At 39.8% G+C, this 26,131-nt stretch overlaps 1 protein-coding gene across 2 annotated transcripts in view; it reads right to left on the bottom strand.

Annotated features, from left to right (window-relative positions):
- grm5b (glutamate receptor, metabotropic 5b) overlaps nt 1-26,131 on the bottom strand; it is a 51,504-nt gene that overhangs the window by 11,835 nt on the left and 13,538 nt on the right. For both annotated transcript variants that reach the window (XM_061782587.1, XM_061782586.1), the window contains 13 exons: nt 25,971-26,045; nt 25,625-25,799; nt 11,118-11,353; nt 9,101-9,222; nt 8,256-8,380; nt 7,939-8,107; nt 7,591-7,717; nt 4,571-4,688; nt 3,850-4,036; nt 3,444-3,602; nt 2,222-2,347; nt 1,525-1,707; nt 478-644 (listed from right to left, as the gene is read on the bottom strand). In XM_061782587.1, the coding sequence (XP_061638571.1) occupies nt 478-644; nt 1,525-1,707; nt 2,222-2,347; nt 3,444-3,602; nt 3,850-4,036; nt 4,571-4,688; nt 7,591-7,717; nt 7,939-8,107; nt 8,256-8,380; nt 9,101-9,222; nt 11,118-11,353; nt 25,625-25,799; nt 25,971-26,045 (1,969 nt within the window). The remainder of the gene's footprint in view (nt 1-477; nt 645-1,524; nt 1,708-2,221; nt 2,348-3,443; nt 3,603-3,849; nt 4,037-4,570; nt 4,689-7,590; nt 7,718-7,938; nt 8,108-8,255; nt 8,381-9,100; nt 9,223-11,117; nt 11,354-25,624; nt 25,800-25,970; nt 26,046-26,131) is intronic.

Below are 26,131 nucleotides of genomic sequence, written 5' to 3'. Positions count from 1 at the left end.
TTCTCATAACAGCATGATTAAAATCTTGCTTGGCAAGCCGGGTGAGCTCATGTAACCACCTGACATGAGACAGCGCAGTCATTGACTTCATGTATTTGAGCCTTTGGTTATTGCCTTCGATGACAAGAGGATGGCTTGAAGATTGGCAAAAATGCTATTGTCTGTCTGTCTGTCACCCAACATGTCATTTCTTTTCTCTTTTTGTCCCCCCACTCAATCTTGTGCATTTTCCATTTCTCTTCATTCCATTCATCTCTTGCTGAATGCACTCAGATTTTGTTTCCCAACTTTCCCCCCCCATTATTTCCTTCTACTACTCAATTCATTCCCATTTCTGTCTTTGCCGTGTCCCTATTAGCCAATTGTCTGCAGTTCATGTTAGGGTCAGAAGAACAATCGAGCAGGGGGCTTCAGTAAATCAATCCTTCAGAGGGCTCAAACACACACACGCATGCACGCGCACGCACACGCACACACCTGAGAGTCTCTGCAGTGGACCCTCTGCGTTTCCACAAGTTAACCAGACTCGAGGAACGGCTAGCAGCTGAGGATGATTTGCCATCGCCCACATGCATGCGCACCACCGTACTGGTGGTAAAGGCACTCCGTACGTTTCGCTCCGGTTTGGCCAGAATGATGTATACCTTTGATGACAGAAAATAAAATACATGTTAAGATTTACTTGAGCTTCACACCTCTTTGTGAGTTGATGATTTCACTTAATGCTATAATGCAAAATCAAAACAAAGATTGTACTTGTTTAGGTATGTGAAATGTATTTGCATTTTTTTTTTAAATTCATTGCCTTTTCTTTTTACAATAATTCCTCACTAGAAGAAAATCATTTTTACTTAATGCATCATATGCCCACTATATCTAGGTACAATTAATAGAATTACATCACAACACTCCCTAACACAACACAAATATTATCCACTATTATTATCCACTCTAATGTGCAGTAGGAGTTTGTTGAGCACTTATCAAACCTTGAATTGTTCACAAAGTAAGAAATACCATCATTTAAAAGTATGAGGGTATGATCATGTATCATTACACTGACAAGATGACATTCAAATATTGTACTGAAATCGTGCTGCATTTTACAAAAGGTGCCAGTAAAAATGTATCAGATATATACATTGCTTCGTAGTCACTATAATTAAAATTTCATAAGAGGGAAGGGACATTTTGATTTGAATATTACTGTCTACAATCCAAAAATTTAATAAATAGGAGAGCATGCACCCATCAATCCATTTTCTGTATCTCTTATGCTCACCAGGGTCGCGGGTGAGCTGGAGCCTATCCCAGCTGACTTTAAGCAAGAAGCGGGGTACCCCGGCCAATCACAGTAAATAGGAGAGCAAATATTTAAACAAGGTTATGTATTATGAGGGGGAAAGTATACCGGTGTACTGTAGCCACTGGGATGAATGGACAAGAATAGAGAGTAGTGGATAAATACTGTACTGCAAAAAGGTAAAAGGTAACAAAGTTGTGAGAAGTCGCTCCTAAACTTACCTTTGGTACAAACATGCAGCAAAGGGCCACTGTGGCGCTGAGGCTGACACTGAAGCACATGGTGATAATTTTATAATTGGAGCCAAAGTAGATGGGAACAAAGGCCAGCCATATAATGCAGGTGGTGTACATGGTAAAGGCAATGTACTTCGCCTCATTGAAATTAGCAGGAACGTTGCGGGTCTTGAGGAGAAAGACAAGTATGAACAAATAGTTTTTTGTTATTGCTCAGTTGATTTTGCCTTAAGGGACATTTATTAAGTCAAGACAATGAACTATTGCAAATTCTGTCATTATGCATTAGGAATGATAGTGATCAAACACAGCCCATGGCACTTAGTTGTTTTTGGAGTTTGTCGTGCTTGCTCTCTTGCCAAAAATAATCAAACATAGACTTTAATTTGCATTTGGTAAAATCACATTTCCTTTATTGGTCGTGGTTAAACATCCAACAGCATTTCCATACTTTTTGTCGGCCTGTGTAAGTTTTCTCCTAAGTAGAAATTCAAACACGACATACTTCAAATAAGGCTTAGCTGTGACTCCACCGTTAATTTGTAGGTCCTAAATTAGATATGTTGTGTAGTATGTATTAATCCACTAAATCACATTACATCCTAAATTATAGATAAGCAGTCAAATCATCCCAAAAAAATTTTTTAAACAATATGTAGGAATAGGATGGACCAGTTACTACCTTGAAGGCGTAGAAGGTACAGCTGAGGATGAGCAGGCCATTGTATCCCAAAGGGGCAACCACACCCAAGTTAGTGGTGTTGCATATGAGATTGACTTGACGGATGCTGGGGTAGTCATAGATCACCTGTGTGGAGGGATGAAAGCGGGCCGCTGTTTTGCTTAACACATGGCAAGGGTTTTACAAGCTTCTTGTGAAAATGAATTACTTTGCCGTAGAAAGAGAGACTACAAAACATGGTAGATCTACATTCGTGTTGAAAAGTACGTTTTTTTAATATATTCTTTTATTTCTGCTGTACACTGAAAACATTTGAGTTTGACATCAAAAGATGAACATACTTTGAAGGAGAGTGTACATTGTAAACTTAACGTATTGATATTTCAAGTCTTCTTGAAAATAATAAAATTCAAGTTGGTAGAGCAGAGGAGGATTGTTGCAACGGCTAGAGAGTACGTACTACAACTTAATGGCTTGGGCAAAAGAGAAGACTACTGTTTATGAATATAAATACATACAAATAAAATAAAATTACATATTTGTTGGTGGAAGATTTTGTCATCCATTCATCCATTTTCTGACCCACTTATCCTCACAAGGGTCACGAGAGTGCTGGAGCCTATCCCAGCTATCATCAGGCAGGAGGCGGGGTACACCCTGAAATGGTTGCCAGCCAGTTGCAGGGCACATACAAACAAACAACCATTCACACCTACGGGCAATTTAGAGTCTTCAATTAACCTACCATGCATTTTTTGGGATGTGGGAGGAAACCGGAGTGCCCGGAGAAAACCCACGCAGGCACAGGGAGAACATGCAAACTCCTCACAGGCGGGGCCGGGGATTGAACCCCGGTCCTCAGAACTGTGCGGCAGACGCTCAAAGCACTTGACCACCGTACCGCAACATTTTGTCAAATATTCTTCAAGTATCAGTGTAATGAAAAGAGTTATGATGTTAAAAGTTCAGTCAATCTTTGAGTACCTAGAAAATTGATAGAAATGTGATGAATTCTCTATCAATTTTAATACATATACTGTAAATTAGTCTGTTGTCAACTGTGAAACACTTTGAGGCTCTTTTGTGATTAAGGGTTATACAAATGAACAATAAATTAATTATTGTCTTTATGTTGTGATCGTTGGGTGTGTCCATGCATCTGTCAAGATTCCACCCACCTACTGTAGTTACAAAATAAAAACCCTGGAAAGAGCACACTCACCTGGGGTGGCTCCATGAGGAAGAGTGCCACAATGATGCCTAGCTGTAGTAGTATGAGCAGGAAGGCAATGATGAGCTGAGCGCAGGCAGACATGAAACAAGGCTTCTTTGTACAAATCTTCTTCTTGCTGCCTGCCAGGATCCGCGCAATGCGGTTGGTCTAGGAGAAGAATGTAAATATTCAGTTCTTTTCAAGATGATGTCCATTCACTTTTTGTCTATCTTGACCAGTTTTATGTATTCCTCCCCGGCTACTTACAGATCATTCTGTGCCATATACTGTACATCCTTTTATATTACTCTCTACAGCATATGAAACCTATTTGTGCCTGTAGACCAACAGCAACCAAGGAGAGAAAGTGTAGTTTTATAGTCACGGCGAGCACAGCACCTTCTCTAATCCTCACCTTGGTGACCAAAGCAGAGTAACTCATGGCAGGTGACAGGCCAATTCCAAGGCGTTGGAGGTAGCAGTGGATGACATGCGGTTTGGCGATGAGGCTGAAGGTACACAGGTACCCCAGGCAGATACCGGCCAGTATTATATAGCAGAGCTCCCTGCTGGAGGATTTCACCACAGGAGTGTCCCTGAACCTAAACAGATGGATGAAACATTCAGTTCCACAAATAACAATGCTTTACCATTCAAACATACAGAACATAGTCCTTTTTTTCCCCCCGCAGATATTCAGAAGATTCAGAAGATGTTGGTGGAGAACCTTTTAATTGATTTGATTGGTAATTGTATGTTTTCTTACCATTTAATTTAAAAAAAAGACTAGATCAGGGATGGGCAAATTAAATGATAAAGGGGCCACAATTTGAAATCAGTGCTACCTGGGGGCCACATCGGACCGCTCACTTCCTAACCAAATGCCATTTAGAATATGGTCAAAATATGTGCATGTGTATTTTTCATTGAACCAATGTACATCACAATATCTTAATATATTTCATGCTCAAATGCATGTATAAAAGATCCACTTTTCAACAACAAAGGGGATTGATCAAGCGGCCACTAAGAGTGCGGGCGCGGGCTGCCGCCAGTTGCCCATCACTGGATTGGAGTTACATTTTTTAATAGAATGTGAACAACGTACAAGACATATGGACAGAGAGATTTGTTACCTAAAGAAGACGGCAGTGACAAAGAATGTGGCCATGAGCCCAAGGCAAGCAAATACCACGGCAGCGATGGGTTCGGGGTCTCCCCATCGTAGGTATTCCACCGGGATTGGATCACATCCTGGTTTAAGTGCAAACACATTTGTTTAGCAACAGTTCATTACGAATGTCAGTAGACGACCTTTTTGAGTTGTGTGGTCACTAAATGTGATTTTTTTTTTACATTAATTGTAAAAATATCCTCCCTTTTTCCAAAATGTCCATTGTATTATGAACATCTTTATTCCTTGCACTATGTTTCCTCACTCTGTCGTCACTCGAGTTTAATTATCAACAGAGCCATTAATTAAAGGAACAGCTCTAATTATGGTCATTTTGTATGCTTGCTGAAATTTTCCACCTAGTCTAGATTTACAGTAGTGTAGCAGCAGCTGCATATGTATTTAGGTAAATGCTTACAAAACACATTTCACATATATCAAAAACAATAGCTTTGAATGGTGTGAGTGACGAAACACATACAATATACTTTATGTAGTAAATGTTACACAATGCTTGAACAATGCATTATTGTAGCTAAATGAGAGAATTAATGTTTTGTGTCTACTCTAAATCAATGTTATGCTTGTATATTAGTAGCCTATGGGACAAAAGCTCGAGTTGTCCAAGTTACAATATTAACATTTTTCTCCAAGCAAGGAATAGCCCATAGCCCAATAACCCATCATTAAAAAGAGGCACAACACTGATCTTTTTAAAGTCAAATGACAACTGACTACTTTGAACTGATTCATGGTGAATGTTGAACGCTACCAAAACTGTCATTAATTCCGGTTCTGTGAATTATCTTTGACAGAATTTATAGCACAGCCAGGGTGTGGAGAGTGTCCAACTTGGTGGCCTAAGGATCGCACCTCTTCTACCCGTAGATGTGGTCCCCCAAGCTATAACATTCAGTATGGTGCCAGGGCGTTTCACAAATGTGGGATGCTGCCAGGATGAGAATCAGCACCTCCAAATCTATGGCCATGGTTTTTTAGTCAGAGATTATTGTATTTTGCCCTCTGGGTAAGGAACGAAAGTCTGCTTCTTGACGAGGTCATGTTTACTCCCATCTGTGGTCGCAAGCTTCTGGCCACAAGCCACCCAAAGGATAAAATAGCATATACTGAAAGAGCTCGGGAATTTTGGAGGGAGTAGAACTTGCTCCACCAACTTTTGACGAGCCAGTTAAATTGGTTTGGGCATCTACGACAGACGCCTCCCCATTTCCATTCTAAGCACGTCCCAAATAAGACGGGGTCTTTGCAGACCTGGGACAAGATGGTAGGACTATAGCCCTCAGCTGTTGTGCAAATGCTTTTGAGTACATGCATGGTGTTTTATTATTATTATTTTTAATTCATTCAAATTCGGCAGGCTTTAATACATTTTTGAGCCACTTTATTGGTTTATGGCTCTATACATTATGTGCCAAATGGTTAATATTTGTTTAAGTGCAAATTTCGCCGGCAGAGCCGGAATTTGATTTATTTGTATTTATGTATCGAAATTTTATTTATTGTTCTACAATACAATGCCAATGTTAAATATTTTGTAGAATTGAAAGTTAATTGTTCATGCTTGAATTATTATGCTCTATAATATCATTATATCAGTGGTATAAAAATAACCAACAACAATACTGTCGTTTATCGTGATTTGGGGAAAATATATTGTCCTGAAAAATTTGCTAACGTGGCAGGCTGAAGCAACAACCGTCATATAGCCGAGGATTACTGTATCTTTACTCCGTGATGATAAGTTGCAGAGACTCATTGTTCCAGGGATGGGACTCATTGTTTCCAGACATGTGCATCCTGGGTTCACATAGTCTCAATTGTAAAATGATCTATGCTGTATATAACGTAAATATTAATGATCAATGCAGGGACAGTTGTGTATATGTAATAATGTAATGACACCTTTATATGATTTTCATGGCCCTTTGAGGAAAACTGTAACTACGATGTGGCCCACGCCGAAAATAAGTTCGACACCCCTGATTCTAGTGTATTGCAGAAAGACAGAAACTGAACAATTACTAAAAAGTCAAAGTATTTCAGTGTCATTAACTAACAGCAGGCAAAATGAGACTCATTTCCAGACTTGAGCCACACACATAAAATAGCATTAACGTTGGCGGCACGGTGATCGACTGGTTAGCACATCTGCCTCACAGTTCTGAGGTCCTGGGTTCAAATGCAGCCTCCCTGTGTGGAGTTTGCATGTTCTCTCCCTGCCTGCGTGGGATTAGGAGAGAGAGAACTAAATCCTAATATTTGACGGATGAACAGATGACGTTTGTACACACCTACTGTAATGACTACTCCTATAACATACACTCACCCAACACAACATTAAGATCCACACGCATCTCTTGTTATGTTAAATAAGGTAACCTAAATATTAGTATAATTCAGTGCTGTTCTACACCCTTGTGCACAATAACCACGTGGCCAGTGAGCATCTACTGTAGTACAATGCTGGAGCACAAAACCCCTAATTACACAATCCTTTGTGTTTATCTTTTTTTTCCCTGTGAAATATGCCTGCTCCACTAAGTGAAGAGGCTTCCGTCCGTCCCTGCCACTGAGGCTCAATTTGAATTTTCAGCAGGATTCTGTTCATGTTTTAATCATTGCATGGCAAGCAGCATAATGAGGTGCCGAAAGAATAACAAGGCAATATTCATGCTCTTCGAAAGCAGTGGAGTAGAAATGAATTTTCACAGCAGTAGAAATATGTTTGCATTGAATGCTGCTCTAAATGGAGAATAATTAAAACACTGGTGATGACATTGGCAGCAAATTAAAAAGAACCGTTGGTAGGGCGGCAGTGGAGGGTGGCGAACACAATAATATGAAGTCATGGCAGGCTGCATGAGCAATAAAATGTTGCTTTAATTATAAGAAACACATTATCTGTTACATCTGCAACGTTACTGAAATACAAAATACAGATACACAAACACAGAGACTAACCTGTGAGGTCATCAGTGGGCCAGGAGCCAAGGTCGCAAGCTCGGCAGGTGTACTCGTCAAATACAAACTCATTTTCTTTACAGGGAGTACACGTCCAACAGCAGCTCACCTCACCTTTGCGGATCACCTAGAAATGAATCAAAGTACAGTAATGTTACTGTGTGACTTTATGCCAGATAAATTTCAACCGACAATACATCAATATGCATTTCTTTGTTTGAAAATAATTGCAGTAAAAATATGATGCATTCATTCTTAAATAGCTCAAGCCATCAAGTGGCATTTCACTCTGCAAAAAGGATTTGTCCCTTGTAACCTAGTTTAGGCTTTATTGATCAGTCACATTACCTTAATCTGCCCCTTGTCACAGGGATCACTGCAAACTGACTTGATGACAACATCCTTGCTTGACCAGATTTCGTCGTCGTCTATTTTTAGTCCACGGTTGTCCCAACTACCCACATTAATGTAGTCATAGTAGTCCTTCCCCATCTTCTTAAAATTCATGATTTCATACCTGAGGACAAAAAGCATGTAGAGTGCATTGTCATAATCAAACACACGTACTGTAGTGTTACATATTTCCTTGGTGGAGCCACATTTACCGTACCTTTCTTTCGCAAATTAACAAGCTCAAATTCATGACATTTCACTTGAATTAATACCTGCCAGGCGAGTCTCCATTCTTATCAAAGAGGATTCCCTCCCCAGATACACCAGTAAAGTTAGTTTTCATTAGGAAGTCCAGCAGTGTAGCGCCATCAATAGGCCTCATGGCATCACACAGGCCCTTTAAAAGCAACAACAGAAATACATCTTACCTAGTAGCTGATTTAAAGAAAGAGAAGCCTAATTTTACAAATATCTACACAAAAATGAATATGTTGGCTGAATAGTGCTGGATGTCTGCTATTTTTTTTATTTAACTTCTGCCCGTGAAGACTACATTTATAATAGTTAGATGTGCATCCAACATGAAAACCAGAGAGCTATCTCCCTGGCCATAACCAATGCAACAATTGGAAACATCCTGAAGAAGGAACAAACCACTTGTACACAGCATTACAGAAGTCAAATGGGTAGCGCAAGGAAGATATTATTCTATTTCTTATTAGACCGTTGACTTAATGAACTGCTTTTCACCTCTCGATGAGGGAAAATGTGTACGGATTGTACTTTTGAAGTGCTTTCAGTTACTGTACAGATGATTGTCAACAACAAAAATGATTCTGGTTGCTGTGGTTTACAATTTTTTTTTTCCCTCAAAATAGTCTATTGGGGATGGTGAATTTATGTTTTCTGATGTTTATTTGGTATTCAAAATACAACCTGCAATGCTTTGGGTGCAGGTATGTAATTGTTTATTTTAGCAATAACACCAATAACCATGATCATTTTGGTCACGATAATTGTGATCTGAAATCTCCATACAATTTCATTTCTACATGCACACCTGTCTTAGCTACTCAATCTGTTCTATGCCTCTATCATCCATCATAGCAGCACCTACCTGATAGCCTGGGCACAGTGCACGTTGCATGTTATGCAGGCCATATGCCATCGAATAAATAGCGTTGATGACAAATCCCATCTTAGTGTCCTGCGCATACTGCTGCCGGAGAGATTCTCGCTCTGCACAAGTGGGGGAGGGGTGTTGGTGTTTGAAGAATAATTTAATGAGAAAGGCAGCTATATGCAAACTCTTGATTTAATATTACCCTCTGTATTTTGTATGAAATGCAACAAGGTTTTCTTTTCCAACATCAAAGACCACTTGGCTGCCTCTCGTTGCTTCTCAGGAGCCACTTCTCACCGGCCTATCTCATTTCTTTTTGTCTCCTGTTCATTTGGATTTCACATCCTGTTTCATTAGAATACAGGAGATGTGATCCCTTTGAAGTTGTGCTCTCATTGTATTTTACCTATGAATGCAGCCAATGAAAAAGAGAGGAATGGGAGGAGCACAGAGAAATGAAAGGGGCTGTTGCCAGAGCCAAAAAGGATATCCGTGGTAAACCAGAGAGCGGTGTGTATCCAAAAGGCATGGATAATAGTATGTACACGAGCAGCTAGTCTTTGTTCCGTGACCAGCTATTGTAAAAAGCCTGTCAATGAAACTCTTATTCCTAATATGGTATGCCCTCAACAAGGAGAGTACTTGGTGCATCTTCTGGCAGGAACAGAGAGAAGGAGACTTGGCGGTGGAACCTCACAGTACAGGAAATCATACAAGGAAAAGGGTTGGCTAAGAAGAAGGAGCTACATTGTGTCTTTGTGGATCTAGAGATAGCCTATGACAGAGAAGAGCTGTGGTACTGCATGCGGAGGTCTGGAGTGGCAGAGAAGAATGTTAGAATAATAATGTACGATGGCAGCAGAACAGTGGTGAGGTGTGCGTTAGGTGTGACAGAGAAATTTAAGGTGGATGTGGGACTGCATCAGTTATCAGCCCTGAGCCCCTCCCTGTTTGCAGTGGTGATGGATAGGCTGACAGATGAGGGGAGACTGGAATCCCCGTGGACCATGATGTTTGCAGATGACATTGTGATCTGCAGTGAAAGCAGGGAGCAGGTGGAGAAACAGTTAGAAAGATGGAGGCATGCACTGGAAAGGAGGGGAATGAAGATTAGCCGAAGTAAGACAGAATATATGTGCATGAATGAGAGGGGTGGTGGGGGAAGAGTGCGGCTACAGGGAGAAGAGATAGCAAGGGTAGAGGACTTTAAATACTTGGGCTCAACCGTCCAGAGTAATGGTGAGTGTGGTCAGGAAGTGAAGAAACGGGTCCAAGCAGGTTGGAACGCGTGGAGGAAGGTGTCAGGTGTGTTATGTGACAGAAGAGTCTCTGCTCGGAAGAAGGGCAACGTTTATAAAACAGTGGTGAGGCCAGCCTTGATATACGGATTAGAGACAGTGGCACTGAAGAGACAACAGGAAGCCGAGCTGGAGGTGGCGGAAATGAAGATGTTGAGGTTCGCTCTAGGAGTGACCAGGCTGGATAAAATTAGAAATGAGCTCATCAGAGGGACAACCAAGGTTCAATGTTTTGGAGACAAAGTTAGAGAGAGCAGACACGTCCAGAGGAGAGAGAGTGAGTATATTGGTAGAAGGATGATGAGGATGGAGCTGCCAGGCAAGAGAGCGAGAGGAAGACCAAAGAGAAGGTTGATGAATGTCGTGAGGGAAGACATGAAGGCAGTTGGTGTTAGAGAGGAGGATGCAGGAGATAGGCTTACATTGAAAAGAATGACCCGCTGTGGCGACCCCTAATGGGACAAGCCGAAAGGAAAAGATACTGTAACGCATATTGTGGTTGTAGTATTACTACTAGATGTGGAGTGGAGTATAAGCAACCTCGAACACAAACTAGTTACTAATGGTTTTCTCCAGTTTCCGTTTTTTCTGATTGTGAATAAAGAGACTGAGAATTAATTATTTACGGTACATTCATTATTGCATTGCTTAAACAACAAATCTAGCGATGACACAAGGTGTTTGCCCATTATGTTAAAGCTGCCCCTACTTACTGTTACAGGTGCGGTTGTACTTGGTGCTCTCCTGTGGGTGGCCCTTCAGTCGGCAGTGAAAGCGATGTTGCCAAAATTCTGTAAACCAGGGGTCCCTGAGATTGTTGTCAGGGCGCAGTTTAAGGTAGTAGTCATCAAACCACTTGACGTCAGCAGACTGTAGTTTGATCGTTATGCCACCAGCGGCTTCCTTAACGTAACCGTCTGTCACATCATACCTGTCCGCCCAGCCGTCACTGACAAGACACAGACAGACATATTCTTCAGAATATTTTGACATAAAGTAATTTAAATGTACACATGTAATTATTGTTTATTATTGATTCTTGCTATTGCATAATGCTTCATTTGATATATCTACTATCGCGCTCAAACACCACGTGCCTCTGACAAGATTTAAATTATCGTCACTAGCAAAATCAATAAATGTAAGCCTGCTAGTGTGGTACTGACACTCCTTATGCTGACATTGCTAAGGTACTTCACTACAGCCACCAGGTCATGCCATAAGGGATTTGCATTTACAGTACGTTTACTTTTCAAATGAGAAATGTTCATAAATGCCCTAGTGAATAAATCCAACAAACCTGTCACCTCGCTTTCAATTCACCCTTAAAGTTATGCACATTAAAATGCCATTGACGATACAGCCTCTCACATAGCAAATTTAGTTTGAATAGGGGTAGATTCAAATGAAAATTTAAATTTGACAGTTGTCTGCCAGCTTGAGCTTCATCAGGGCAAATATTTGCTTGGGGGGGAAAAAAAAAAAACACAAAAGCTCGAACTGCCTGTTTATACCAATGTGTGGGTCAGCTGCTGTAAGATTCAATGACTGTATTGGAGTTAAAACAATATACTTGATGAGCTAAGATGTGCAAGGCATATCAGTCACATTACAGTACTCCATTCTTTCTCTCTGTTTGACTCAAAAAGAGATGTAAAGAGCAGAGACTAGCAGATAACCTATGTGATGTGGCTCCATTGCATCACTTTGTGAAATGTCCTAAACTCTTCCCAAATAAAAAGAGACCACCATTGCACAAACACCAGCCTTGGTTAATGGTTAAATTAACGATTTTGGCATTAGCTCGGCACCCCGACTGTAGCAAGATGAGTATAATGGGCAAAAAAACAAATTTACACAGATTGTTGTATTACATTGCCGCAGTTTTGTGGTATTTTGTGACTATTTGGGTTGAATGTTCCTCAAAGATGCACAGATAGTACAGTGAGTGAATACCCTCCCTTCACAACTACACATCCTTAAGCGAGACAATCCTACGCTTCCTTTATTTCTTGCTACCCTACTTCATTCATCTCATCTTTCATCTTCTCCTTCCCATGTTTCTTAATTTCTTTTACTGCCAACCTTCATTCATGTCTTTGATTTCTGCTTGTTTCTTGTTTTCTTTTCTCACTTTTATATACTTGGGTCCTTCAAACCAGGAAAGGTGGACTTCCTACATTTTGTACCAGCAGGCCAACCTCAAGAGCACCAAACAACACCACAGAATGCAAGCATCCTGCAGTCTACTCGATAGTGGAAGTTGAAAGTGGACATTGATTACAAAAATAAAGTTTGTTTCCCTCAGAAATATTGCGACCAGGCGGCAGATCCTCATTTTACCAGTTCCGGTGGGATGCAGGGGATTTGTAGCAGCATCCACTATCAGTCTGTTGGGGAAAATGTGAGTGAGGGGATCCCTCCACTCCCTCAAATAGGCTATTAAGACCCTGCCAAGTGCTGCCGAAAAAAAGCAGCAACTGGCTCTGGATCAGACACAAAGACAACAACTGGGCACCTATATAGGGACAGATAATATGCAGGCGTATACATGGCTCAGTGGGAAGGACGCCCTTGCCGTAGAGAGTCCAACGTGGAGGCATGGAGGGTATGGAATTGAGGGGGGTGTACCTGGGATGCTGGCAAGCAACGAAACGTACATGAAGCAGGATGCCCACCTGATGACCCCAGCGAGATACTTTACCTCCCTTTCAGCACTCCACACCTGAAGTTATCTTCAAGATGTGCCTACTTACCCAAGGAACTGAAAGATCTAGTCCTATTCTGTGTACTCATATCGAATTGTTAAATAGACCTACGGGTATTGTAAAGGTTTCTTCAACCTCAAATATATCTGAACCTTTCCTATTGGGGATATTGATTGATTATTGATAACTGATTATATCTTGCAACAAAGGCAATGTGTGAAAGAGGTGTTGAAAAAAATTGTGATAGTCTTGGTGAGAATGAAAAGAACATGCACTGAGGCAAAACCAAAATGAAGACGCCAAGTACGGTAATTAGTCTGACAAAAGTGTCAAATTATTTTTTTGCAGTTCTTTTTCATTCACATTAGGAGCAGCTGTTTCTGTTTCTTCTTTCATAAAATGTCATAATAATCAGGTTTCTTTGTTTTTCCCCTCTTCTTTTTTGTGTTTATCACAAATATAGATAGTTTGTTATTGCCCCATCTGTCTTTCTGCATCTTTCCTCCTTACATTTCTCAATTAATTATGTTGCTTTCACTTAATGATCAAACTTGTTGTGGTCAATTCCACTGGCAATGGACACACACTGAAACGCAAAGCTGCATTACTGTCATACTGAGTAATGGCTAACAGCTTCATTGTCATCAGCACTGACAAAGTTCAGCCAACCACTCATAACCTTTATAAATTATCTACCAAACGTAGAAGTTTTTAGTGTCTCGTCATACATTCCTTTGGACAAAAATGATTGCCACAATAACCTCACCAATCATTTTCATTTATGTCACAGTCTAAGACATTATGATAAAATATGATTATCAATAAGGGATGTGATGACGAAGCCTGTAATTTGTAATCACGCCCTGAAGGAGTATTGTCGAGGGAAAAATTATTGTGTTGTCACTCACTGTGAGCGAAATGTAATCAGAGTAATTCTTTTGGGGGGGGGGAGCACACTGACTTGCAAGCAGTTGTGTCCATAATAGGTAGAGTTAGTTAGTTAGGGAATCTCTGTATAAATAGATGTCACTCCTACGCACCAACAAAAGAAGGGAGAAGAGAGTTTAGCATGACCGACATCTGCCATTTTATGTTTTTTTAAGAACATCATGCCATACCACCATAAAAAGATACTATTGATTTGATACACAATGCCGGTTACGAAGTGCTTGTTGTAATGGATTTCACGACAACCGCGGGTGTTCAAATTGCACTCGACACTATAGAATTGTGTGGGCAATGTTTCAATAGGAGGGCGTCATAAGAGCCCTACAGTGTATAGGAGTGGGATTACAATACGCCACACATTTACAGTACATGTACTTGTGTGAGGCTTACTGTAGAAGCATAAATACTGATGAAATACTAGCTCCATTTTTGATCAAAATGACTGATGTTAATGACATTCCGGTTCTCTCCTCTCCACCTTCCTCAGTCTAGGACCCGGAGGCTGTTGCCATGGTTCCCGGCCCACGCTCAACCAACTGTCTGTACTTTGTCTCATAAAAGCACACTGGCTTTAAGTATGCACACACAAACATATTCATCTCTCATACACTTTACCGTTCACTCTAAAACAAACATGAGCTTCCATTAATGGAAATGTGATTTTCAGAATTGTATATTATGTTTCTTGCTAATCTGCACCAGCTGCATTACAACCTTTACAATATACAAAGCCCTGCAGGGGGCATTTCCATTTGATCCCTAAAGAATAAAAGTGAAAGAAACCATAACCCATTTGCAAATTGTTCTTTGGCAATTGATTACTTCGTTAAACCAAGAAGAAAATTCCTCAAGTCGAAAGTATTTGACTAATGTGGGAAAGCATCATTACACCGTAAATCAAGGCAAACTCTACTTCATATTTCATCTGAGCTAACACTCAAATAAGTAAAGGCATCTTTTGGAATGCTAAATGGTCACTTGATTAATTGCTTCACTTTCACTTAAATTATGTTTTGCATTGCTTCAGCATGAATGCTTTGATCCAGAGGTGTACAAAAACACATGTTCTGCACTGTACCTGTGTTGCTTAGCTCAAAATAATTAGGCCAAATATTGTGTGTTGGCACAATATTTAAATCTCCTTTGTAACAGTGCTGCCAACAGATCACTGCAGTAATTAATGATGTGGTACAATAACATGCCTTGACCCTTCCCCATACAATATCAACCAATGATAACCTGGCAAAAATTCTACAGGAACATTTGCTTCTTACAGCCATACAAAATAAAACCCATAAACCCCAGCATGCACATGCCTACAAACAAGTACACACATGCACACCCAAGTCAGAGGTTAAGTCGCAAATGTAATATTGATTAGTGATTAAATTAATTAGATTAAAAATTAAGGAAAATTTAAGACAAAGGTCTTAAACTCATGGCCGGGGGGCCAGATCTGTCCCACCACAGCATTTTATGTGGCCCACAAAAGCAAATTGTCTGCGTCAACTTCCATGATTTCTGCTAAAATCTGTACCATAATTTAAAATGGTCATATTTAATAAATCATAACGTTGAGATCTGGCAACCATTTTTTTTTTTGTTACCAAACCACTTTTTACACTAACTTGAATAATAGTTGAACAAACTATTATTCTTGACTTTCAAAACTAGTTATCCAGCAATTTGTTGTGTATACTGTATGTAATATGATGATGAAGCAATTAAACATTGATATGATTTCACAGTCATAACGGCCCTCCGAGGGAGACCGTGACTACAATGTGGCCTGTGACAAAAATTAGTTTGACACCCCTGTGTTACGGTATCTGGGGATTGCTATGTACAGTATGTAGTGTAGTCCTATGTTTCTTTTGTCAAATTCCAGTTGGGTGAATTCACACAAATTTCTGGAAGAATAACAATTAGCAGTTTTACAGTAGTGGACAAATACAAAGAGATTCAATCAGTGCATGAAACAGCTCTGTTGAGAGTTTGACAATTCAGTGAGTCCTTTTACAGACAGTTGGGAGAGAAAATCTTGAATAATTCATGTAAATATTTCTCAGCAAAAGGACATGATACAGGTGTATAAGAGCACACCGCAGCAAAGGTATCACTGTTTAGTTGTAGTTTAAATAATTTAAAGGATATTGAAGGTAATTTGAAGATATTCTGATAGCGTTTGAAAATCTATACAGAAAAGCAAAAAGAATAGTTCAACCGAACAGTAATCAAAACTCATTTAGCCATATGTTAGAGCTATCTTCTAAATAGCTGGATTTTTACTGACCTCAGGGAAATGGATGTAAGGCCAGTATCTATGTATGGCCACAGTGTAGTGACTGTATATAATTGGTCTGACCTGTATATAATTGGTCTGACCATTTTGATGACAGTCAATGACACTCTTAGGAAGAGCAGCCCACGCTTAGTCCCCTGACACCTGGTCCAGTTCACTCACGACTGCTACTACTTCATTACACCCATCATTTAAAAATATCACCTTTGTTGTGGCTAACATTTTCTATAGTATTGTTACAAAGACTGAGAAAAATCAATAGTTGTCTTTTGTAGTTATTCCATGGATGCGTGAAAGAGAATATGTTGGTGCAGCTTGCAGGGTACCACAAACAGGGTCCTGAGCAGAACAGCAGTAGGCACACTTTTCAGACTTGTGGTCATCTAACTGGCTAATCAATGCTGGACTGGTTTTCCTTCCATATTGTTTACATTATTGACTCAGAGTTCTGATGTGAGCTCATAGGAATCACAGAGTGTCTTGTACAACTACATCAGCATTTTTTGTATTAAAAAAAAAATAATAATTATATATATATATATATATATATATATATATATTCACCATTTGCGTTTGCGCATCCATCATTCCGCTCACATTGTTCTAGGTGAGGGTAAACTCGATCCTATCTCATCTGACTATAGGCCGGTCAATCACAGGACACAGAGACAGACAATCATTCGTACTTGAATTCACGCAGTCATTGAGTGGGAACCAACCCCATGTGGGCTGTGGGAAAGTCAGCCCTGTGAATCATTACACTCGCAATGGTGTACCATTTGGGTTTGTTTAAATAAAAGATTTGTGACTGGGAAATAATCAAATAAAACATAATGGAACTTGAGGAAGGCTGAAATTTCTTTTGGGGGGGGGGGGGAATATAAATATCCCATTCAATACGTTTTAACGACTAAATAAATCACTTATAAAAGTAATTGTTGGGAAATGATGACATGATGATGTCAATAAAGGTCAACAAAAGGAAAAAGCAGAGAGAAAGTCATTGAGGATACAACCGTACAGCCTTCAAAATTGAAAGTTCTTGTATATGCGCGACTGACTTCCGGCAAAACAGGTCAAAGCAGGTCCTGTCGGTTCAGGTGAATGGCAAAGGGGGCTGTGACAAAGCAACCGTAAGGACTTCTTTGTATTGTATTATGTTGCATATTTGAAAATCTCATTCATTCATCTTCCGTACCGCTTATCCTCACTAGGGTCGTGGCCATGCTGGAGCCTATCCCAACTGACTGGCCGAGAGGCGGGGTACACCTTGAACTGCTTTCCAGCCAATCGCAGGGCACATATAAACAAACAACCATTTACACTCACATTCACACCTACGGGCAAATTAGAGTTTTCAATTAACCTACTATGCGCGTTTTTGGGATGTGAGAGGAAGAGGAGGGGAGAACATGCAAACGCCACACAAGTTAGGCCGGATTTGAACCCGGGTCCTCAGAACTGTCAGGCAGATGAGCTAACCAGTCACACACCGTGCCGCCATATTTGAAAATATACAGGAAAAATTATATTGTTGGTACAGATTTTATTACAAAATAAAAAGAACAAATCCATCTAGCAAGAAACATGAAGCAGAATTACTTTTATATCTTTCGTGGGCTACGTAAGATGATGTGGCAAGTTACATTTGGCTTTTTTTGGCCCCAGGCTTTGAGTTTGACACCTGCGTTCTAGATAAAATACACTTGACAGAGTTTTTTTCTTTTTTTTTTTTTTCTTTACACATGAGGGAGGTGTCATTTTCAAATTTGGCCCCACAGGCATTGTATTAAGTAAGGTAATATAACATCAGTATAACACTGATCTCTCTCCGAGATACTTCTTAATCTTCATCACCACGGTGGCCTTTGGCTCCCTCGGTTACTTATGCTCTCATCTCTGCTCCCTTCCCTTACACTGTCTTGCTTCACTGAGGGACCTCCGTCAGCTCAAACTTCAGGTCGTGTACTTGAGTTTAAAAATGATTGTTCCGGTCTGGGACTCAACTGAATGTGAATTTAAATATAAGTAATGTAACTATTTACTGAAGTAATTTCTTACCATTTATCTTAAGGGATGAACTTTTTCCTAGTTGATAAAATACTCACATACCCAACGGCGCAGTATGTAAAGGGCATTTACCAGGTCGTGTTGTTCATTTACAGAAAAACTTAGTTACATGTGGTAATCCATTCTTTGGTTCAGGTTCAAGGGGTTGTAGTCTGTTGAGTCATTTGTGGATGTACTTTATTAAACAGTGTTTACCCAGCAACAACATGAATTGACATCCCTGCTTATTTCAACTACGATTTACAGCCCGAGGCAACACAATGTACGTAAATACAGTACACCCGCGCTATTTGCAGTGGTAGGGGCCGAGCTCTGCCGCGAATAATAAAACCGTGAGTAACTGACTCCTCCTTAAAAAATTATCATTGCCTATATTAATAGTTTAAACTGTAAATACCACAGACCAGGATCCAAAACACTTTCATATCATTTCAAAAAGATCTTACAACATTATCCTTAAAAATTTACAGTTTACAGATTATTTGATTTTTGAAAAATGCAGCAGATGTGTAACGTTGCTGGCATGTGCTGATTGTCGCCGCTTCGCAACCCCTAAAAATACCAAATGTCAAGCAATAACTAAACCTCTGACATTTGTTAGTTTGAGCTTTTTAATAGCCAATCAGCTGAGCAAAAACACACACGTCGCAGATTCTCAATAACAACACAAGCTCAACTAGCTCCTCCCGGACATACAATATTTTAGTCTCACAGTTGAGTTGTATCACTTCAATGTACTTCTTAATGAGCACAAAACACACAAAACTAAGTTTTTCAGGAAATAGTTGTGGATGGGTTACACAAAAAAAAAAAAAAATAGATTTGTAAACAGCAAACCACGAGTACGTGGGAAGTTAACCGTAATTTGAAAGTAAAAGTTGGATTAAACAGAATTAACAATAAAATTCAAATCTTGTTTAGCTGGTTTGAGCTTTGCTAGTAATGATATAACATGATACGGTATATGAATTCATAGTGCCAGTGTGTGACATTTCGAGGCACTTCTGCTATCACTACATTAATTAATAATCATTATAGTGTATAGCGCATTTAGGAATGAATTATTGAAATGTAATTGATTAAATTTTTTTACATCAGCATCATTTAAGAATCTATTATTTTTCCCACCGCTATTGTGTATGAACACAAACACAGCAAACCTTTATCTAGATGCATGCAAGCAGAAGCCCTTAATGGACAATCTTGTTGAAGCTAATGATGGACCCGTGGCTGCCTTCGACGAAGCAGTCTGAGACATTGCCTTCTTCACACGCTGGCAAAAATGATAGTTTCAAGCTGCGCGCACACGCACACACGCAGGCATGCGCACACACAGACACACACACACAAAACTTGTGTGTTTGACAGCAGGGATTAGTGGTGCATGTAGTGAATGCGCAGTAACGAGACATTTATCAACCCACAGAATCGTGTGTGTGCGTGTACGTGTGTGTGCGCACACTCATGTGTATGCATGCAAGTGTGTGTCCAAGAGACAACGAGGCAACTACAGTAAATTAGCTGTGTTATTCTCGACTTTAATTTCTCTCTCCCACATCTCAGTGGTACCACATGCCACAGACAGAGCCTTGATCTTTTCCCTCTTTCTTCACTAAATACACCAACTTGCTCCTCTCTGGGCTGCAAGTTTTGGCAGAACAGGGTCCTTTAAGTGTGTGAACAGTTAAATTTTCACAGGTAAAAATAAATAAATAAATAAATAAATCAAGGTTTCGTGGTGAAGACCTTTTATTGCCATAGTACACAAGATTCTTATCTGTCTGTTTTTTTCTAACATTCTCTCTCACATTCTCTATTTTCTTGCTTTCAGGCTCTGTGGTTGCTATAGTAACAAGCTGCGCAGGGGCTGTGATGCAGCACACATATTGTAGCACTGAGCACACGCACAGAGAAAGAGGGAGTGAGAGAGAGAGAGAGAGAGAGAGTGTGAAGGCGAAAGGGGGAGATTAGTAGGTAACAGGGTGTCAGCGGTTCACTTCACTTTGGTGCTAAACATCCAGATGTGTCATTTTCATTTTAACTTTGCCGAACTGTTTAAATTCAATCCAATTGATATGAACTAACCAAAGAGAGCAAAAAATTAACTCTTATTTTCATCATCCATGACACTCAGCTCGACTTTGAGCTTTTGAACTGATCTAGCTCTTATCTCAGCTTGCTTCAATCACCCATTGTCCTTGCTTTTCCACAACCATCTCCCCCTGTATGTTTCCCTGCACTGCCCTCACTTAGATTTATTGGGTGTGAGATACAGGGAAATACATTTTAAGGACTTTCACACACTTGTGCCTCAAGGTAGTGTGGGACATAAACACCATAAGGCTCTAACTTCTTATACAAAAACAAAACACAATCAGTTCGATTCAGAAGGAAAATAGAGAAGTGATATAAAGGTTAAAATGACAGTTTCTTTTAGAGAATTTTATCCCTCGCACACACTTTAAATACATTTGAACACACTTCTTAAAGTGAAATGGAACCTCAGGTTACGAGCGGCCCTTTAATTGGGTTACACCCAAAATTGTCATAGAAAAACTACATCTATTTATGTATTATTTTCAATTTGCGAACACAATCTTGGCATGGGCGAGCGGAATAATCTGTGCTTCTTCGCGCGCGCTGCATACCCATCATTGGCTCAGTACGTCACACAATGAAACAAGTGTACTGTCAGGTCTTCCAAAGATACACGAGACGTCCGTTTATCTCACCTTTATGCCAAATTGAAACAGAAGTTACGGAATAAAACAACTCTCCACTTTGTAGACACGTGAGTCACTCTCTCTTTTTTCCGGGCTTGTGTCGGGAAAAAATGCTTTTAAAATGTGTAATGATTTTAAAATGGGCAGAAAATGGAGTCATGTGCAAGCATTTATTGAAAAGGATCACCCTAATGAAACTATGGCCAACAGAGCAATCTATATTTTCAGAAAAAAAAATTATGGAAGAAGACTCCTCTTCGATGGAGGAACGCTAGTCGTCTTTCCCTTTCTCCCCTTCTAAATTAAAGTTAAAGAGCAATATACAGTTATCATGTTTGTTTAGTGTTATTTCTTTATAGTAGCGTGTCGCTCATTTATATATTGTATATATGACAGCATGATAACAACATGGTATTACACTGAATGTGTGTAACTCTACATTCGGACTTGCCTGAAAACTGTAAAAACCCATATGATTGTTTCAAAATCTGCGGACTAGCAGGTGCAGGAACAATGAATGCAATATAACGGTGGTTCACCATATGTCATGTAAAGGCACACAGCCTGATAAGGACGGAGAACAATAATAACGATACAGAGGCGAAGATGAGCTGACAAAGCGGACAACAGATTAAAGTATAGTCAGGTTGCTGAGTAACAGAACCATTTTTTGGCCAATAATAATAACACAATATTGAGTCTCATCAGCCATTCTGAAAGTAGTTAACGCATCTTAAAACTGAGTTACCCAAAAAACACATCATATTAGTCAACTTACTAACTAACTAAGGTCCCAAAACCTTTACGAAGCCTACAACTACTTTCATGTCAGACAAAGAGCTGAGATCTACCATACCTTTCAGATACTTTCAAAATAAGAAGCCATACAGAAATACATTGAAAAAAGACCCTTATCACAGCCAAAACAATTTGATCATAAATGCGTTAACTGACATGCAAATGTGGAAGGGGAAATAAAAGACAACTACATGTGCATTAATATGAAGCAATGTATCATTTCATTGTAAAGGTTGTTTGCCATGTTGCTCTAAGAGCGACTCAATCCATGTCAAAGTCGCTGCAGTAAGTTGCACTGACAACTACTTTTTGATGTCATCGTTTTGATCATCTCTGAATAAAGTGCCAGTGGTAATCGCCAACTCCTAATAAAATCTACCACTTACGGAGCTTTCTTCTGTCTAACCAAAAGGCTAACACACACAAAATGACACTTTGGTTGCTCTCTTATTCTTAATTTGGTCCACTGGCTTGGGGGGAATCAGCTGCTGAGCTTGAAGCGGTTGTTTCATTTAGCACCTTGCAGGTAGACAATCTACTTTTGGCTGCGTAGTTCTCGCTAAATTTGCTGTGGCTGCTGGTGTCGTGAGACTCCCAATTGCCTTATGTGCGATTGCAGCAGCTCGGTGATAAATAAGGGAGATAACATTCTCTTTCAGTAATATGAACAAACACGTTCATTCATTGGGAGCGAAATGTTATTGTCTTTTTCAACAATTGCCTGCCCACTTAATTGCTAGCCAAGCAAGCTACTTGCAAATGTTAGTGTGACACGATCACGATCGACTGGTTGGTGACTACTACTTAAGCAAATGTGGTGCTATATTCAATAAACGGGCATCTAGAGTTTGAAGATTTCAGTTTCAAGACACTTCAAGCAGTTAGATTGAAGAGGCACATCACTACCTGCACTGTACTTTCCCAGCACTTTTACTGGTTGAAAGGTTCACCAACCAGCTAATTGATGTAGACTTTGCTGGAAGCGTGTCTGTAAAGGTTTTCCGGACCGTTTCATACAGAGTAGAAACACCCCTGCACGTGCCCAGCCAGCAAGGCATAATTTACAAAAAAAGGTGACTTCAATTTGACACCAGAAAATCCTTAACGGTAATTCTGGATGTTTCAAATGCCATTTGTCTTAATAAATTATAAAATCTCATGAAAACTTTTGAGATCCAGTATACAGTAAAGGAATATGAGGCGTCATAGTGTGTCGCTATGCAAATATGAAACACAAAATAATCATCTAAACTTCAGTTTTAAAATATGCATCTATATTTTTTAATATAGATGTAATAGCTGTAAGAGGTTATTTAATTGATTTTCATGTAAATTGATGATACAGGAGAGAAACGTAGAAGACCTAGAAGGGGTATTTGTGTCTACTCTATAGCTATAGAGGTGTGTCCTAGTTCTGCTTTTCATTATTAGATTTCTTGCCTGCTGGGAGCGCACAGAATGTTAAAACAGCAATCAACACAACTGGGGTCCTACTCAAGAAGTCTGTAACTTAAAGTCTGTCTTTGGCTTTCTTTCTGTTGCTTCGTCTGTGTGTAAGAAAATATTATATGCCCTGGCCTAACCTTAACCAGATTGATAAAAAAAATACAGTATAGAGCTTTCAGAACGAAATGTATCCGTCGTGTTTGTGGAGCGCCTCAAGCATGTTAGTTTAGGTGACCCTAATGTTGCTAGAAAAGAAGTGTAAATGCAATGACATTATTTGAAATCAATTGTGACTGTAATGTTTTTCATATGTACATGAACTATATATCATTTGAAAAAAACCTCGCTAGGGCCAGTAGCCAGCATTAATATTCAAGAGGTACTGGCATGACACTAATTTACCTTAATAAAACACCAGGTTTGCCATAAGCACTTACAGGAAACTGAGGGTAAACTAGGACAAAACTGTTGTTTTACTCATTATCACTAATCTGCTTGTGATATTTTCTTATTGATCCGAATGGTCATTTTGGAAGCTCTAGATGGCCAAGTCACACAGAGAGGTGTTAAACACTTAGTATAATCAGATCAGTGGTAAGTGAATAATTATCTTTAACATCATCTGTGTGCTCTTGTGGTAATATAATTATGTCGACATTAAAGAGTGTCTGCCCGACCGAAAGGGGCTAATAAGAATTGCCTTCTCCAGACCTCCGGTGAGCCGAGCATCCACCCATGACCACCTCCAGTCTGCAGCGAGTTTATGATCCGGATGTGATTGAAGACAGAGGTTTAATACACTGAACTAATCAAAACAGATTGGCCAGGAAGACAGTAGGCGTGAGAATAATATACAACAGCACCCCCAAATACGTAAATTCCAATTTCCGAATTTACAGCCAGCACACTTACAAACACTTACATACAAAATCTGCAGTCCAGCAGATGAGTATTGGATGAAATTCAAGATTTTTTTATAATCTTCTTTAAATGATGTTACTTTGCTTGATCATAGATTCCATTGTCAGAATAGAATAGCCCACATAGAATCCAAGTCTTTACCTCTCTCAGCAGGGTGACGATGATGACCATGTTGATGATGATGATGATGATGAAGATGATGATGATGACGATGACGGAAAGGAAGAGCATGAGAACCGAACGGATGCTGTTGCGATGTCTTAGATACAGAATGTAGATCACTGTGGAAAGAGTAGATTTACATTATAGTGTAGATAATTTAATGCTACTCCCGTGACAATGTTTCAAATCTATTACATGAAATTTATTGATGAAATATAGGTAAAAAAAAAAAAATCATTATTCATCTCATGATAATACTAAAGTTGACATGACAACAAAATTCTAAAATGTTTAGAAGCACAAAATACATAACTTTTTTAAAATCTTTGATATGTGAAATGTAGGCGGAATCCCTGTAAGTGAGAACAAATGCAAACCCCACTGTAGGTAAATGCAACATACACAATTTTTCCAAATATCTGTATATTTAGCAGCACGGTGGACGACTGCCTCACAGTTCTGAGGACCGGGTTCAATCCCCGGCCCCACCTGTGTGGAGTTTGCATGTTCTCCCCGTGCCTGTGTGGGTTTTCTCCAGGCACTCCGGTTTCCTCCCACATCCCAAAAACATGTGTGGTAGTTTAATTGACAACTCTAAATTGCCCGCAGGTGTTAATGTGAGTGCGAATGGTTGTTTGTTTGTATGTGCCCTTCGATTGGCTGGCAACCAGTTCAGGGTGTACCCCGCCTCCTGCCCGATGATGGCTGGGACAGGCTCCAGCACGCCCGCGACCCTAGTGAGGAGAAGCGGCTCAGAAAATGGATGGATGGATCTGTATATTTAGCATTTGTAAGTTGCATAAACTTAACTGAGTTACTAAATTATTCATTTGATAAATGTCTTGATGCGATAGCATATGTAAGTAGTACACATATCGGTAAAGATAGTAAAGAGCATTAGCCAATCCAAAAGTATTTAACAGTAAATGCATGTGTAAGCACCATCCATCTCCCTGCTGCTTGTTTGCATATGGGTGAGTGTTGAAAACACAAAGCTTTTTTGTGAAAGCTCAGCTGGTAAAAATAGCAACAAAAATAAATAAAAGAATGGAAACGGACACGTTAGTTGATTTTTTTTGTAGGATTTGATCAGTTCTAAACCAAGAATCCATTTACACAACTTACTGAACAGCTTCACTGACCTGCCAACCAAAAGGAACTCTCCCACAAGTCCTTGGCGCCTCATAGCCATGAGGATATTACGGACAGTCATGCCCTCACAGAAACATGCCACCACCCTGGCCTTGGGCAGGTGGGACCTCAGCCTTTCCACCAATCGGTCGAAGCTCTGCTCTCCAGCATTGCTCCAGATTTTGCCTGAAGCAAACATGACAGAAACAAGCACAGCCTGTAATACTTTCCAATCTCTTTAGTGTCATGCACAGCACAATATATAATCTCAAAAGTGTTTGCACAGTGTAGGATATTGGACAAAAAAAAATTTTATTACAATGATTTTATTATTTGACCTTGTGTTCATAATCCTACCAGAATGAGCGATGCAAATGCCCTCCTTGGCTGCCATGTCCTTGAACGCTTCCATCCCGCTTTCTCCATAATTGCCTGGAAAGACAAAAAGGTTTGAACAAGGAGGAAAAGCTTGTCAGAGGAAGGCATGGGACAGACATACCGACCCAGTTCCCTGACTC

This window comes from Phyllopteryx taeniolatus, chromosome 8 (genome assembly GCF_024500385.1).
Source record: "Phyllopteryx taeniolatus isolate TA_2022b chromosome 8, UOR_Ptae_1.2, whole genome shotgun sequence".
NCBI lineage: Eukaryota > Metazoa > Chordata > Actinopteri > Syngnathiformes > Syngnathidae > Phyllopteryx > Phyllopteryx taeniolatus.
Note: the sequence above shows the minus strand (reverse complement) of the source record. Positions and strands in the feature narration are given on the sequence as shown.